Source organism: Cydia splendana, chromosome 10 (assembly GCF_910591565.1).
Source record: "Cydia splendana chromosome 10, ilCydSple1.2, whole genome shotgun sequence".
NCBI lineage: Eukaryota > Metazoa > Arthropoda > Insecta > Lepidoptera > Tortricidae > Cydia > Cydia splendana.
The window spans coordinates 4,317,514-4,335,551 of NC_085969.1; the positions used below are offsets into that span (position 1 = coordinate 4,317,514).

The following is an 18,038-nucleotide window of genomic DNA, read 5'->3' on the forward strand; positions in this document are numbered from 1 at the left end:
ATTAAAGTGGCATTATGTTTGTTGAATCAGGGTCAGAAGTCATTGGTCACATCGAGTTTTCCTCTAAAACATAACATGTAAGGCACCTAATTCGTACGTTTATAGTATAATTGACCATACACTTCATCTACCCCACATACAAGTAGCGTTACCACGAATGCCTTAGCAGTGTCCAACTGACATCTGATCGTCTACGTAACTTACTTTCTATAAATCTCGCTTAAAATTGCTCAACGTCACTCCCATAGACAGAAGCAGACCCCAGAACCCCTAGTGTTTTCATTCGAAGGCGTGAAGGCTGTTCGCGCGTGATGTCTATTTTTGTATATGGGATTTTGAACAGCACACCAAGCGGGACGTTTTGGAAACTCAAAATGGCACTTAATTCAAACGCATACGTCACCTCACGCTATCGAATGAAATTTACACTAGGGGTACTGAAGACAAGAAAACCATAAACTTTTACTTTCTCGTACCGTACAAAGAAGGCTATATGTCCTATTAGATATATCACAGTCGACTTATACGAATAGTCAACCTTATTACAACGCCATAAAGTCTACCAAAGGTCAGTGAAAAGTAGTATATTACTCGAGCCCTTTCGATCTATGTACATGAATGTACATAAAGATTCTCGGACTGGATTGCGGGAGAAATCTCGGACGCAAAGGGCTATCGGAAGATCGGCGCGATGCTTGAACTTCCACTTTTTAGGGTTCCGCAGTTCAAGATGCTATCGGTGCCACTGTAGATGGAGCATGCAAAACGCGCACGACATAATAATGTCTTGATAAAGATCATATCACTTACGCTCTGGTTTCTATTTCGCTTCACTACGCTGACAATAAAATTGTCACCTATCAGTGTTAACCTATTTCTCCCTACAATTCGTCAACAACGGAAAATTGATGCCGGGTAATTACTTACTGATTCAGAAATATACAGGAAAAATCATCGTCAATTAGGTGAAATAGGCGCATACAATAACGACGATGAAGCTGTATGAGTCCTTGTTACTCTACGAAAGCTATTTAGGCCGTAGATCATATTATGTCAGTTAAGATTGGATTCATGCAGAGAGTTATGACGATGGAGTCTCGTCTAAGTTGTTTTTGTGGTGAATCACATTACTTATTTGACAATTGACGAGCGTCAAGCAGTGTGAAAATTTGGTCCCATGAAAGTGAATTTAAATTAGTTATTAATTAGTAATTAAAATTTAGTTACTGTAGTGGCTGCTCATGTACATATTTTAGTACTTGAAAATGGAAACCTAGGCTCTCGGAAACTTGTCGCGTGAGTGACTTAAAATACGTAACCTAAAAAAACTAGCCCATGAAAGTGTTTTTATTTTCTAACACGGCAAGTATTCTTCAACTTTTTGTTTACCGAAACACGCAATTCACAAGTGGTTATTACTTAACATGTCTCGTATACATGTTAAGTAGGTAATAAGCACTGTTAATGCTACATAGGACTTCTTATACGCGATCTAGTCGGAGGCAATCTACGACATGCCCTTGTCACAGAGGTTTAAATCACGGCACAGTTGCTCAAACAGTCGGATCTAATGCCGCCTACAGCTTTATCGCCGGATCAGAAAGTGACGAATGCCCTAAAAGGGCATTAGCGATAATTAACGTTTATGCGACGGACATTAGGCCGTGATTAATGAAATAATGTATCCGTGAGAGGGAAATTTAATTAGGTTCTTCAAAATAAATTTCCAAGATCATGGTTTAGGTACATGCTGGCTTAAATTGTTTTTATTGGTGGTCGCAAAGCTTAATATGTTTTCAGTCAGTCTCGGTACAAAAAGTACTGAGGTTGACTGAAGTAGCATGACAAATACGAACGTTTCCGAGAAAATACGATGGAAAATAATTATGCACTAGGTACATCTGTAACGCTTGACCATTTAGATGGCGTTTAGATTAAGACAGGCAGTCATTTTGCCGAGCTCTCTATTTAATGCGCAACGCCAAATCATTTGCTTTCCGGTACGTCAGGCGAAATATGTGTCAATTGTTTTAGTAATGTCGCAGTCGGATCGTATAATCCGCCGTATTACATTACGGCTAGCCGTTTTCAAAAACAGGGGCGTTTTGAAATGCGGCGGTTTAACGATTAGCCGGATTGAATGCGGCTGAATGAGAATCCGCCGGAATGTATTCGGCGCCATACGTTCTTCAACACGGCTAGCCGTAATGTAATACAGCGAGTCATTAGCCGCCGCTTTGACAGTTTATAGTTCCCATTTTTAACACCCGTGGCGCTGCCTGACAAACGCTGGGGTGTCCATCAAATCTGGAGTTCGTCGGACTGTTTCTTTTCAAAAAACATTTCCATCGCAACTTAACTAGACGGAGCCCCGCTTCGCGGGGCTCCTATTTCTGAGCGGTTTGCCCTTCGGGCATCTGAAGCTACCTAACGAACCTAACCTACCTACCTATTGATTAGTGAGACGTCCGTGAAAGACACTTTGGGGAAAAAAGCGTAGGTAGGTAAGTAGGTTAGGTTCGTTAGGTAGCTTCAGATGCCCGAAGGGCAAACCGCCCAGAAATAGGAGCCCCGGTTGCGGGGCTCCGTCTATTTAAGTTGTGAAGGAACTGTTTTGGAAAAGAAACACATGTTGTGCGGTGGGACCATGGTAAAAATAAATTAAATTGCAAACATTGTCAAACTCCGGTTACGTAGGCGACCGAAAGCAATGGTCACTCTACAATCTAAAATAGTAGTACGATGCGGCTAAACGTAGGCCGCCTTATTGAAGAACGTATCGCAGTGACAATCCGGCTAATCGTCGAGCCGCCGCATTTCAAAACGCCCCTGTTTTTGAAAACGGCTAGCCGTAATGTAATACGGCGGATTATACGATCTGACTACGACAGTAATAACATTAATTTTGACATGCTGGTAAGATTAGCGTATGTATTTGGGTACTTTAGAGGCCTAACGAACCTTGTGACCTTAATTTGTCATAATCTTGTCATACATTAGGTATACTAATGTCATTGGCAACTTGCAAACCTGGTTAAAAATTAACCATGTAAGAAAGATCCCTTTGACAGGGTACGAAGAAACACCAATATGTTACACAACGAAGTCCGCAAAAATATCTGACACGATTGTATTTGTAAGTACTTAGGGCAATAAAAGCGTGTCACATATTTTTGCGGCCTTCGGAGAGTAACATATTATTGCAGGTGATTGTTCAAGTTACACGGTGCCAATTCTAAATCGTTCGCCGCATCAAATTATGTATTTTGCCTGGCGCAAAGGCGACCCCAGTGTAATTGCTCCTTTATATTATACAACATTGTGATGCTAAAATCTGTCACATATAAATAAAGCCGGTGTTAGAATCATAATTTATCAGGAAATAAGATCCGAGGCCACTCCAGTCGCGGCGAGTTTTCTAAAGAAACCATTACAAATTACCCTCACCCATGAAACATTACTTCCATCCTGCCGTGAGAAAACTACGTTTAAGGCCAGGTTCTTCCACAAAAAGACAATCTGGAGGTACTCAGAGTGACCTATCTACAAACGATGCATATTTTTGGCCGCTCAGCCAAGCCATGATGACTATCGTTGATACAAAACGTCAATCGAAACTTAAATAATGTATAGACAATAGAATACTCACGTGACTTTTAGTAGAATCAGCCATCACGATACTTGTTTCCTTTTCGTTTGGCGTTTGTCGATGTACGATTGCCATCTTTTCTAGGGCCCCAGTTATTGAATATAATGATAATGATGATGATGATGATGATGAATGAAATATAATATTTACTAGTTCTTATTAGTATTTTATACAATCGTGATATAATAGAGAGCTTTTCAGTCGAGTAAGTACCGTGTTTAGGGAACGAAGCTTGCTGAGTTGCCTAAGTGAGGTACGAGATTGAAAAAGCTATTTTAATTACAGGTTACTTAATACTTAGTAAAAGCGAACAAAAGAAAGAAGACAGAGGTATTTTTAATGATTCACCAAATTGTAGTGCATTGTACAACACTATTCACAATTACCTATTGTTGGGAGATAAGTCAAAAATTTGTAATTTGTTAGAACGAGGCTTTTAAATAGCAGTGGAAAACTTTAGGCTTGTACAAAGAAATACGAGTAAATAGTATACTCAGATCATGGAGTTAGTAAACAAAAAAGGAAAAGAACAATTGAGATAAAGGCTATGCGGGCCGTAGGTATACTAGTTTGCAGCATACGTGGCATAAAATATAATTACGTCTTATGCAATAATAATTTAAACAAAGATAAGTTTTTGACGAACGTAGCCTTAACATGTAAATTAGCGTATTTAATAATTCATAAGTAATAGTAACAAAAGTGAGGGCGTCGGCCTCGAAACCTTTAGGGCCGTGTGCACAGGTGGTGATGGTTTCACTATCGTTGGGCACTCTCTCCTAAAACAACATAGAATTAGGCCAGTCGAATAAAAAGGTAGTATTTTACTAGTGGGTTTTTGAAAATTATATTATAATTAATTCACCAAATTTAAAACTGTAGGTTATTCTATTATTTTAGTTAAGGTCACCGCAGTATGTTTACTTTTAATAGAAACATATATTATATTAACAAAACAATTTTGTGGTATGCACTTTATTACGTAAATTTAATATAAATTTAAGTCGATTTTAAACAATTTGAGGAACCTCACCTCATTTATTGTTTCTTTAATAATATAGATTTTCATTAAGTAATTCCTAAAATTTTTGTCATAAAGATTTGGAAGGGTAGAAAATATAACTATTTAACGTGCATTTATTTATTTTCACTAGACATCAATAACTCTTAGCATTAATTCTGCCATAAAAGATTAAAAGATAAATGTTGATGCACAAAAATTTCGCGAACCTGCCAACGTATGAAAATCATCGGTAAAAAAATACGAAACACCTTCCCTTCCAACGCACTCAAAATATCGCAATAAATATTTAACACGATCCATCAAGAGCTAAAGCTCATGGAATACGCACAAATGATTTTATTTCACTTCGGCACCTTTGTACTTCGAACCCACACCCTCATAACTTTGAGCCCTGTTCCTCTGCCCTTATATAAATTCTTCCCAAATATGGACCACGCGTTGGCACATACTACGTAACCTATTTTAACATGTAAGAGTCCTTAAAGCATATTCTGAAACAAAAATTGAAGACCAATGTAATACCAGTTCAACGGGAATATAAATTTTCTGTCAGATACAATACGCAATGTCAAATCCTCCTCCTCTCCTTGCGTCGTATTCCTCAATATTAAGGTCCGTGACCTCTCTTTTGTATCACTTTCTCCATCTGTTTCTGTCTCTGGCGGTGTGGAGAGCCATGTGAACTGTGGAGTTAAGAAAGGTGCAGATCTGGTCGGAGTCGGACCAACGTATTGGAATGCGTCCACCGTGGACGGTCCACGTCCAGGCCTTTCCCCATCTACTTTGCCGGTCACAATGAGCTTTTCGAGTTTGCCACCGTCTTTCCTTGCAATATGACCGAGACCTTGTACTCAAGGGCTCTGCAAGACATTCGGTTGACAGTCGCGACGATATTTTGGGTCCTCGCAATATCAAATACACTTTCAATTTCATCCATATGTCATATTCGAAAATAAGTCTCCTTTTGGGCAAAATATGCACACTAAAATTTTGCCAAAGAGAGGTTGTCTTAGGCATGTTTCTTAGGCATAAATAGTTTGTGTATGTTAAAGATAGCTGCGGGATATTCCACATTCTTTAATACGGTGTTTATAACGCGTTGTTTACTAGCATTGCAATGTTCCATTTGTACATTTTTTAAATATTATTAGGTAACAAGTTTTTCTAGATTTTTATTTTTATCTGTAACGTTGAGCATCACGCTTGGAAAGATTCGTAGGCAAAGCGTGCTTAGCGTACCCACTAGATGTCCCATTTGATGCTTAAATTTGAATAAGATAGTGATATTACTCATGCCACACTTCACAGAACATTCCATGATTAAATAAACGACTGTATTTTTGCAAGCAAAATGAAAATAAAATACAAACCGAGACACTTGCACAATTTTTGGCGCGATATGAAGTATATTTTCATTATAGCTAAAATCTTATTGGAAACACCTCGTTTTAAATAAAACTGTAGTCATAAAGTAGGTTACTCTATTTAGTAAGTAGGACAATATTTGCGTGCACGTGTGTTTGAATGCAAGCAGTAAAATAAATGTCGTCAAGTGGACTAAACAAATAAAGAACTAGTGAAGCCGTATCAAGTATGTTATTCTGATACAGTATGCAGACATATATATAGCATCCTTACATTTCCCTCGTAATAATGAATGAGATATAAAGATAATTGTTTTTTGGCTTCACTTTGGATCAGATCAGCTGTAAACTAAATTTCTGAGCCACAATATCCTTAGCACTCGCATTTGATGCACAAAAGAGTACAATGCTCAATCCAGCTAGTATCCCGTAGTGCTAGCATGCTCAGCAGGCAATGCCCAACGTGCTTCCTGCAAGAGTGCTCACCGTTGCCCGCCCGGGGCGCGAGGCGGACAAGCGGCACCAATAGCGCGATTCTTTAGTTTCGGCATAAATTTGAGAGAGTAAATACACCTAATGCGATCTTCAAATCAAAGTGAATTGTCAATCGTCATTGTTATTATCATGTATCAAACTACACAGTGTAAAATGTAGCCTAATTTATTGAGAAGAGACTTGTCTTTTCATGCCTCCGTGTTCAATACACGATCGGCTCGATTCGGGAAATGAATTAATGACTCACTAGATATGAAACAGTAAAGATATGTGACATTTCACGGAAAAAGGTACCTTATGGCGGCCGGCGTTTACGTCGCATAGCGCCGCAATAATATTGGAGCGGCGTTAATAATAGCGTAAGCGCCAACCGCCATAAGGTACCTTTACCCGTGGGACGTCACATATCTTTACTATATCGTATCTAGTTAATCTCTAATTCATTTCCCGAATCGCGCCGAATTATGCGTATACTTAAGTATTACTAATAGTGCCCAACCCCTCTGTATAGTGCTCAACCCGTTAGTGCTAGCAATGGTCAGCAGGCAGTGCCCAAGATGCTTACTGTAAAATTGCTCACCGTTGCCCGCCCGGGGCGCGGGGCGGGCGGGCGGCGCCAGCGCCAGCAGCGCGAGCGCCCACCACCATGTCATCACAAGCACACCTGCAACCAACAAACAGTACATTTAAATCAATAAAATAAATAATATACCGTAAAACGGGGTGAGTGGGTTACGCGGGGAGAGGTGGGTTATGAATGGGGAGAGAAGGTTTGAGAGGGGGGTGAGAAGGGATTTTAAGGCTACTGCTACAAAAATAATGTATTCCAATTTAAAATCGAGCTATAGTAATACGCTTAATAAAAAAAAATCGATCCAACAATCTTCCAAAATCATCTTTGTATGAAAACCCCTCTCACCCCAAATACGAGGCACTACGGGGTGAGGTGAGTTTTCCTCTTATCGTCAAAGTTATGAAATGGAACTACCCAAAATAAAATAAAAACTAAAATACAAACGTCCGGAACACTTATTATATACACCATTCAGTTTTCATATGTAAAAATAAAATGTTATCGAGGTTTTAATTTCAGTTTTGACCCTACTCACCCCATTTTACGGTAATCTATTCCAGTGGTTCCTAACCTGGGGGTAATTACCCCCGTGAGGGTATAATTGGTATTTTAAGGGGGTAATAAACTGACCTAATATAACAATACAACAAACGTACACGTTTTATTTTTTATTACCATTGGGAGGAGGGGTAAAATCAGGTTCCCTAGTTAGTCATAGGGGTGACCGGACTGAAAAGATTAGGTCTGATCTATTCTGCAAATAGGTCTCAAGGGCTTTACGATTGTGACATGAAATACTTAGTGACATGAAAAATATATCGCAACTTTTATAAATACAACAGTAATCTTTAAAAAAACGCATTTAACTGATTTGCAAGACTGAAGTGATCCCAAAAGTGTTCCGTGAACAAAGTTTGTACGGAACACTAAAAAACTACTACCTACCTACATTATAAGAGAGATGTTTATTCTGTATGGTTCATAATACAATTCAATTTGGACATGTAAAATGTTCCTAATGTCAGAAATCTACATATTACACTACTAATATTAGTAGTAAAATATCAAGGTTCCTCATAAACATAACGGTGTATTTCTAATATGTATTTATCTCATGAATGTATATTAAGATACAGTACCATAAGGTCAAAGAGTTTTGATAGAGGCGAATACACTTTTTATGAAAATATACTACAAGTTACTGTGAATAACCGTATTATAATATTTATAATCCAATCAGATAAGTAGGATCATCATCTGAACTCAGTCTGCGCGGGAAAACTAAATGAATCCAACTAAAAACTTTAAAAAATACTGTAAATAACCGTATTATAGTCCAGTCAGATAAGTGAGGGTTGGGCTCGGACATAGTCACTATATAGCCAGGTCAAATTGTAAAAGTAAAAGAAAATCCTTCTATAGAAAAACGTTTTTTTGCGAACTCTTTCTGCGGCAATATTTTATTCGTAAATTTCTAACAGTACTGTAAATAACCGGATTGTAGTCCAGTCAGATAGATCTGCACATAGTCAGGCAGACAATCGATCTGTCCAACTAAAAACTTGTAAAAGTAAAAAATCATCCTTAAATAGAAAAAAAACACGTACGTCTTATCCGCCGCAACATTTTATTTGTAAATGACTAACAGTACTATGAATAACCGTATTGTAGTCCAGTCAGATAAGTGAGGACCACCGGCCCAGTTCAGCTTGCGCGGGAGCACTAAATCTCCGCGGCTATCAGCTGTCCGCGTTATGGGCATGCGCAGCCTTTCTGACTCGGTAATGATTTAGTTACGATATTGTGGAAACGCTGTTTTGAAGCTGATATGATTTCAATTATTCCTAGGGAAATAGATATTATGTTAAATGTGTTACAGTTGAAAGAGCAATTTTGTTTGCTTAGTTTTTTTAATGTTGCGCTTGCCAAAATTAACTGACAGATATCAGCCTGAGAAAAAAATACAGAGGCTTGCTTAGAAGCGTAAAATATTCTTCAGGGGTTAGTTAGTTATCAACCACTTAAAAAAAGAGGTCATCTATAGGACGAAATTTATAATTTACACATTTTATTAAATTGACAAATCCCATATGCAAACAGGGCTACTACAGCCTGACAAAGGGGTTGACGAAAGGACGATATGACATAATTAATAGATCACGCTCAATAAAGTAATTTCAAAACTAAGAATACTGCATGTTTTATAAAATATCGTTCTCATATTAAAACGTGTGAGACATCACGTGACACAAACTAGATGCCAGCCATAAAGCACTTTCACACGAATAAAGCAACACAGCAAGTTGTCCCAGATTTGAGCGATGAACGGACGTCGGGGGGCAGACGGCTTGGCGCCGCCATTTTTAGATTCGCGATGGACGTTGGACGAAGCATGCTGATTTAGAGCACACAGCTACAGGTTTTGTTGTCAAACCGTGTAATTGTGTTGGAACTTTTTTCTTAGTACATATTACACATCATAATACACATATCGCTGCCTCAATATTACAGGGTTCTATTTATTAAAAGTATGAGTAATCTTAGGGTTGAAATTAGCTCATCGGAATAAAAGCTTTTTTGAAGACTTTTTCTTTGTGTTGAATAATCTTTTGTTGGATTGACGTCATATCGTACATTCTGACAAAGAAAATGTTCTACTTTGTTGAATTGTTGAATAATAATACTTTAGCCTCAAGACTTTTTACTTTTCTGTCGGACAGTTAAATGTATTAGAGAACTTTTGAAAATTTGAAACTTCTGAAAATTTCACAAATTTGAATAAGTCTTTAGAGAATTTGTAAGGAGCCTTTATTTACTTGTTACCATTGTTAAAACTGGCTAAGTTATTTGTCTACTCAATCAAATTCATAACAACAGAAATTATAATGACAGTTCTAATTATTGGAATTAAGGTATCATTCGGATGACGACTGACTGGCGTTGAAGAGGGTGATATCCCTGTCACTCTCTTTGGTAAAACATGGGTGTATTGAACATTGTAGTCGCGACAGCGTGATAGCAATGAAATTTATCACGGAAATTGACAGTGACAACGCCCGCGTTGCAATAGTACAGATGTAGTGTAGTGCATAATTGTTTTCCATCGTATTTTCTTTGAAACGTTCGTATTTGTCATGCTACTTCAGTCAACCTCAGTACTTTTTGTACCGAGACTAACTGAAATAGCAAGACACGTAATGTTTAGGGTTCCGTACCCAAAAGGTAAAACGGGACCCTATTACTAAGACTTCGCTGTCCGTCCGTCCGTCCGTCTGTCTGTCACCAGACTGTATCTCACGAACCGTGATAGCTAGACAGTTGAAATTTTCACAGATGATGTATTTCTGTTGCCGCTATAACAACAAATACTAAAAACAGAATAAAATAAAGATTTAAATGGGGCTCCCATACAACAAACGTGATTTTTGACCAAAGTTAAGCAACGTCGGGCGTGGTCAGTACTTGGATGGGTGACCGTTTTTTTTTTTGCATTTATTTTCCGTTTTTTTTTTCATTATGGTACGGAACCCTTCGTGCGCGAGTCCGACTCGCACTTGCCCAGTTTTTTTTTATTATTCTTTATGCATTACATCTGTAACGTTGCTGCCGTCGTGATCCGAAAGTATACTTAAAGGTGACGTGATTTTCTTTGATAACAACGCCGCGTCATTGCCGCAAATATAACGTTCACGGCGTTACTCATTTTATCAAGGGAATTGACAGAATCAGCGGCGGCAACAACGACCGCAACAGTAATACAGCCTGCAGTTGACATCCGAACGTCACCTTTACAATTTTTTTTTCTGTTAACCTCTAGTTATACCTAGTTAGTTAGTTAGTTTCATTCGATAACGTGACAAGCGTTCGCGTTTGCGTTATGTCGATTTTTGTATGGGATTCTGAACAGCGCGCTAAGCGCGACGTTTTGGAAAATCAAAATCCCATAAAAAATGACACTTAACGTCACACTATCGAATGAAATTTACACTAGGGATATTACAAATTAAACACGTTGTAAGTAAATATATTGTATGTAACGAAATAACAATATAATATATTCTATTACAACCGAAAAGCTTAGATAATAAGAAAATGGGTACCTAAAAGCTTCACATTGAACACAAAGGACACGACTTAGATAAAGGCATTGAAAGGGGTCCTAGGCGATTTAATTTATGATTATGGGTCTAGGATTTAGGCATTACAACATAATGAATGTACAGTCACCACGCGGTATTGTTATATCATTTTGGGCTCTTGCTAAATTGGAAATTCTATGGCGTAAGTATTGAACAACCAATTTAACTAGGACCCTAAATGACGCATCAATTGCGGAGCGTGACGGTACATGGGGCAAAACTAACAAAATGTTTTTCGATGCTTTTTATCAGTGTTAAAAACTGGTAGTTAGGTAAGTAAGTATCAGTAAAAACTTACCATCGTCGCTTTAAAGTAAGTAATTGAACATACAAGATAAAATATATGAAAAAATTGCTATTCACCATATTCCCAGGTACAATCACGGACTTTAATTGTTGAGCCATTTAGGGTTCACTTTACATTGGACATTTCATATCGTTAGTATTGACAACCAAATTAGCTTGAACCTTAGATGGATCAACAAAATTAAAGTCTGTGACCGTACTTAGAGCAAGAGGAATACTGGGCAAAAAGAACACTTTGTGTGAAATCATCTCTTCAATTTCAATATTCATCATCTTACTTGCCGCGGGTACCTATTCTTAGTCCATCTGACTTTATAAAGAAGTAGTTCGTTTCTTAAACCTTTTATTTTTTTTATATTTATATGAGCCTAGAGCGTCCCACTGTTGGGCAAAGGCCTCCCTCCTCCCTTTCCACGTATCCCGGTTTTGACCCGTCTCCCACCAGTTCCTATCAAAGGCGTCGAGGTCATCTCACCAACGCCGTCGAGGTTTGCCGCGACCCCGGGTTTGATGTGGGACCCAATTGGTTGTTGTTTTAGCCCACAAGTCATCTGGCATATGGCGTCGGCTATTTGAACCTATTGTAAAAAAAACTTTCTTACATTTTCTAATATTTTTCATATTTTTCAAGTGACAAATGAAAAACACGCACACCATCGTAAATTATACGTAAATGAACTCTAACGTCTCTCAACGCGTAAAAGACCAGATTAAACCCATATTTTACCAGTTTTCGTCAAGTTTTTTTACGATCCCCGATAAAATATGGCATCGTAAACGTTATACGTGTTTATGGGGGTACACGATTACACGTTGTCAGTCAGATCGTGCTTTTAAAGACATTTTGTTCCATTTGGACAGGTGTCGAGTACAGGGGTTCGATTTATAGCCGTCCGATGGTACGGTAGTAAGAGAAAACCTTCAGCTAAATAAGTATGTAGGTACGTATATTGCGTAGAATTACTTCGGATTTCAAATGACTTGCAGTGTGATCTTTGTAAATTTTGTCTGCATTAATCTTTCTTCGTTACTAACCCCGTTATTCATAAAACTAGGCAACCTCTTACAAACTTCGGTTAAATTTTGTCTCTTTCTAACTAACGGAAATGTCAAAATGACAGATAGGGACAAACGATTATCAACGGTTTGTTAGATTTTAGTTATTACTAGCGACTACTGCCACGATTATCTTATTCCCTAGGTACTTTAAAGGACTATAAACGGTTCAAAAATATCCTCAATCCTTCTATGTTCTAAAAAAGTTTTTGTATTTTTCAGACAAATCAAAATTATATTTGTTTAAGTACGTTTTGGTTTTTGGGCTAGCAGAAGTTGCAGTGCGTATTGTTCAGCCCTATAGACAATTTGTTACATTCGACCGGCCGTTACTCTCGTCCCCGGTCTCCCCTACGCTCGAGGCTGTGCTAACAAACGTCACTGTGGAGTGTAGACTGTAGCTTTTCGTGATGTGGGGGTTCGTTGGGAGAAGCGTAGAAATCCGCCGCTGGAACGCGCTGGCCGCTGTGCTGTCTCGAAGTCCGCTATACCTCCATTTACCGGTATATGTGTTGTGTGAAATGAAAACACATATATTTGATTTATTCACTTGGAGAGTGTTCAGGCTGGTATGAGTGAAGCTCTCTTGATGTCTCTGATATCTCTGAATAAGCCACGAAACGGCTCTGCCTTATATAGTAAAACACAAGGCCGTTTGGTACCTTCTTCAACTAGTGGGTGTATCATGCAGAGTTAGTAATGTATATTTTTGCCAATCTCGTTAATTATAAGCACGTATGAAAGGAGCATGAATCCTAGACTTATAAATAGGTACAATATTAAGCACGTATGAAAGGAGCATGAATCCTAGACTTATAACTAGATATAAAACATTCCACGCAATTCATTTGACATAATATACGAGCACAAAGTAAAACATGATATACAAAAGTAAAAATAGTAACCTAAACGTAGAGACTAATTAAACACATACATGAACCCTAATAGCTATTTACGACAGTCTCCCCCACGTGTGTCAACACCGTCTTCATGCGCGGAGTAAATGGGGATAAGTCTAGAAACTGGGCGGCGGACGTCACCTGCGCGTGTGCGAACAATGGCCACTCTCACATGACCATCTGGGCCAGGAAATAGCTGGGCGATTACGCCTCTGGGCCACGTTCCTCGTGGCATGGAGCTATCCGCAATGATGACTACGTCACCTTCATGCAGTTTTCTCACGTTTTGGTGAGCACCGGGCCTGGGGAGGAGGCTGGGTCGGTATTCCCGCTGCCAGCGCCTCCAAAATTGGTCGGCTAGCGTTTGCGCTGTTTTCCACGAAGAGAGCGACATAATTGCGTCTGTGAAGACACCCAGTGGCGACATGGCACTTGATCGACCGATAAGAAAGTGATTCGGCGTCAGGGCTTCGATGTCTAAATCTGGATTCACTGGTGTCAACGGTCTGGAATTGACTATGTGCTCTGATTCTAGCAGTAAAGTATGTAGAACTTCTTCGTGGGGTGCTCTTTCTTTCAACTCGTTGATGACGATCGCGTGGTTGCCGTGACTGTAGAGTGCATGAAAATGCTGTACTAATAACTTGACGAAATCCTCTTTTGCATGTAAAACAGGCATGTGCGTGTTTTTATCGATTCTAGCATTTAGAACGATGATTCCGTTTTTGTCAAGTTGTACAGCGATTTTGTATAGCGGAGATTTCTTCAGGAGTGGCCGCCCAGTTTCCAGAAGCTTGATTTCCTCCGGAAATGCAGCATGTTGACTCCGTCGGATTAGTAATATCTCTGCTAAATCTAAATGCCCCTTATTTATCTCTATGTCTGTTTTCTTAGCGAACAATGCGGCTTTGAAAACCTCGGCGGCAACCAGAATACTAGCGGTGGCGCGAACTAATCGTACGTTATTAATAATGAACGATCGCCACGCGGGTGCGAGTGAGACGGGTATAGGCGAGTCCCAATCGATCCCTGTCCACCAAACGAAACGTAACGTATCGCGATCTTGCTCAATTATTTCGATCTGTAAAGACTCTAACAGGTCGGGGCCAGCCAACAGCGCGCTGTTAAACGAACGTCTGTAAGCTGTGGCTGCCGTGTCCCAAACTAATCGCGTTTTCCCGCTTTGCGGCTGAAAAGTTGGGAAGTGCGCCAGAGGCCACGTCCGGGGTGCCTCGGGGGGCGGCGGCGAGTCCATTTTCTCCGCGTAACCTTTGTTGAGCAAGTTGTTCATATGCTTTGCATATTCGGCTTTAAGTTTCGCATCGCGGTCTAGCTTTCGTCCTAGACTGTACAGCCGTTTCAATGCTTGCGCTCGGTTATCGGGGAGTTTCTCGTCATCTGTCCGCCAAAGTAAGCCCGAGCGATACCTTTGCTCCCCCGGTATCTTCTCGCAGGTGGCTTCTAACAAATCTAGCGCACGTTGGCCGGGGTCGGCCCGAGGTACCTTCTGCGAAACGCCTAATGAGTCTGTCTCAGAATGTCGTTTCGCAAGTTGTAAGGCCTCGTCTTCCGCGGTATTAGGCTTTGCGTGCCCAACAAATTGTACCGCAGGTGCGATGCTGTCCGCAGTTTCGTGTATCGTCAAAGCCATTGCCGCGCCTTCGTCAAATAGCGCGAGGGTTTGGACGGTACCTAACGGTTCCGACACCTCTTCAGGAATGACTTTGAGACACGTCTGCGGCAGCCTAACATTGAGTACTGCAGGTGCCGCCGGGACACTATTACCGTTCGCGGATGCGGCCGCGCTTAATCCGTGTAATAGTTTATTATGTCCGGCTTCGCACTGACTCATGCCACACGCGACATATTTACATTTAAAACGCGCACGGTGACTCGCGCCTAAACATCTATAGCACAATCTAGTACCCTTCACTAAGTCCCATCGCTCAGATATAGTCGCGGCTAGAAATTTCGAACACTCGCTAACTTTGTGTTCTTTGCCGTTCCTACATATGGCGCACGCATCGCGCGAGACAGAGACAGACGATATCTCCCGCTGGGGCTTAGCTCCGGTTGACGCTGGCCTTTTTAAATTACCATCGCGGCGCTTTACTTGAGCTATAGTTGATTTACTAGTACGCGATCTATTTCCCGTATCACGTGTGTATGACTCGCGGGAATCTGACTCCGAGTCCGAACTATAGTCGCGAAGGGACGCGGGGGCGCGGGACCTAGCGAGAGCGTGGCTCGATCGACTGGGCTCGCGCACAGAGGAAACCGCGTTTCGTTCATTTCGCGATCTATCATACGTATCACGGTAGAACGCGGGGTCGCGAGACCTAGAGAGAGCTTGGCTCGATCTTCTGGGTTCGCGCGCAGAGGAAACCGCGCTCACTGCATTCCGTGACCCGTTAGACGTATCACGCGTGTACGTTTCGTGGCAATCTGCCTCCGAATCAGAACTAACGTCGCGAGAGTACGCGGGGGCGCCGGACCCAGCGAGAGCGTTGCTCAACCGACTGGGTTCGCGCACAGCGTTTACCGCGTTTCGCGATCTATTAGACGTATCACGCGTGTACGTTTCGTGGTAATCTGACTCCGAATCCGAACTAACGTCGCGAGAGTACGCGGGGGCGCCGGACCCAGCGAGAGCGTTGCTCGATCGACTGGGTTCGCGCACAGCGTTTACCGCGTTTCGCGATCTATTAGACGTATCACGGTAGAACGCGGGGGGACGAGACCCAGAGAGAGCTTGGCTCGATCTTCTCGGTTCGTGCACAAAGGAAACCGCATTCACTGCATTCCGTGATCGGTTAGACGGCTTATATCGGTTTATGCGCTTGGCCGCAGTACTAATTTCGTTAAGAAACTCGGAAATTGCTACTAACCCGGGTGTTTCTACGTTAGACTGCCTGTATTTGGCCCAGTCATAGCGCACTATCAGATTCAATTTATCCACGATTTTATTCACGAGCTCAGGCGCGTGCAAGTATTTCTCTTGACGCAAGGATCTAATGGTGGCGACGGCATTCGCTACATGCGCGGCGAATGAGGCTATATTCGAATTGTCTTCGGATAAACGCGGCATGCGTTTAATATTATGAATTTCCGTAAGAACAATCTCCTCAGGGTCGCCGAACTGCCGTTCCAGCGCTTCCATTATCTCGTACGGATCCTGAACCGTGTACATTATTGATTTTACGGCCGTCCGAGCTTCGCCCTTAAGTGCGCGCCTAATCCGACTGACGTTATTGACGGCACTAAACATGGGCGACGTATCTTCGAACTCTGCCCTAAATGATATCCACTCGGTGATATCTCCGCCGAATGCAGGTAATTCCGGCGGTTTATGGTACATTGGCGCGTAGGTACCGTGCGGTACCTCTAAAACGCGCGGGGGCGGTCTGCTAGCCCGGTCGGCGGCTGCACGCGGCGGCGGCTGCGCGGTCTTTTTCGGCGACGGGAATTTAACGTTTTCTTTCGCGACCTCGTGCTGTAACCTAGCTTGTCGTTCTACCCAACTTCTAGTACGTTCTTCGACGGTCGCGTCACTGCTGCCGACAGACTGCGCCTTCAGTGGCGCAACCTGCGGCCGCAAATTTGCAGTGACGGACCCTGTCTTAGAAGCTTCGACGGTCGCGTCACTGCCGCCGCGAGACTGCGCCTTCAATTGCGCAATCTGCAGCCGTAAATTGGCAGTGTCGGACTCGGTCTTAGCAACGACTAGACGGGCTTTATGAACCTCGAGCTCGGCCATTAGCACGGACAATTTATTGTCGCGTTCCCTAACCGATTTGCGATTCTTTAATTCGCGATTAGACGGCGCCCGCGACGGCGGCGGCGGCGCATCGGTGTCTTTATTCACTAGCGTATTCGACCTACTACGAACTACTACGGTGGCATCTAACGTCTCCGAGTGTACCGACTCGGTTCCACCGGTAGCATTCGGGTTGCCACTGGTGCCCTTGCTCCTCGTATTAGTCTCGTTGGACGTAGTCTTACCAGACGAGGGGGTAGGGGTATCCATGTTCGGTGCGGGCGCAGGTGGGCCCTTGGTGCGTGATCGTAGGCTCCTTTCTTCCTTTTCGGACATCTTTCTGGCTGGAACCACTTCACTTAACACACGCGGGGGGTCCCTAACTTGACCTGCCTATGCCTATGACTGACCGTTGCCGTGCGCAACGTCAGTGCCCTAAGCGTGGATCCCTCGTGGCACTGAATCTCCCGCAATGGCAAAGTGCTATGCCTAGAACGTTCGAAAGCAGTGTGTGGGCATCAACCATGTGACACATGCAACGAAAGTTGCCAGGACACGTGAGCGGAGGTGGTCCTACGACGCTGCACGGTCCGTCCGGCAAGCCGGTAAATGGGTTACGGAAAAGGTATAGGGTTTGGGTCTAAACCGAAGCGAACTTCTAGGCTCAGCGCGTCCTTTATTCTTTCTTGCCGTCTGAGTCAAGCAACGTTCGCTTAAAACTCAGCGCGTACTTGTTTCTTTCTTGCTGTCTGAGTTAAGCAATGTCGCTTGAAAC

General features: G+C 41.9%; 1 protein-coding gene across 2 annotated transcripts in view; it reads right to left on the reverse strand.

Moving 5' to 3' along the window:
• Positions 1 to 18,038, reverse strand: part of LOC134794174 (serine proteinase stubble-like) — a 219,436-nt gene that overhangs the window by 66,540 nt on the left and 134,858 nt on the right. Inside the window, exon 3 of one of the 2 annotated variants that reach the window (XM_063765896.1) lies at positions 7,113 to 7,196. In XM_063765896.1, the coding sequence (XP_063621966.1) occupies positions 7,113 to 7,196 (84 nt within the window). Of the gene's footprint in view, positions 1 to 7,097; positions 7,197 to 18,038 lie in introns of both variants that reach the window. The other variant, XM_063765895.1, reaches the window with a different exon arrangement.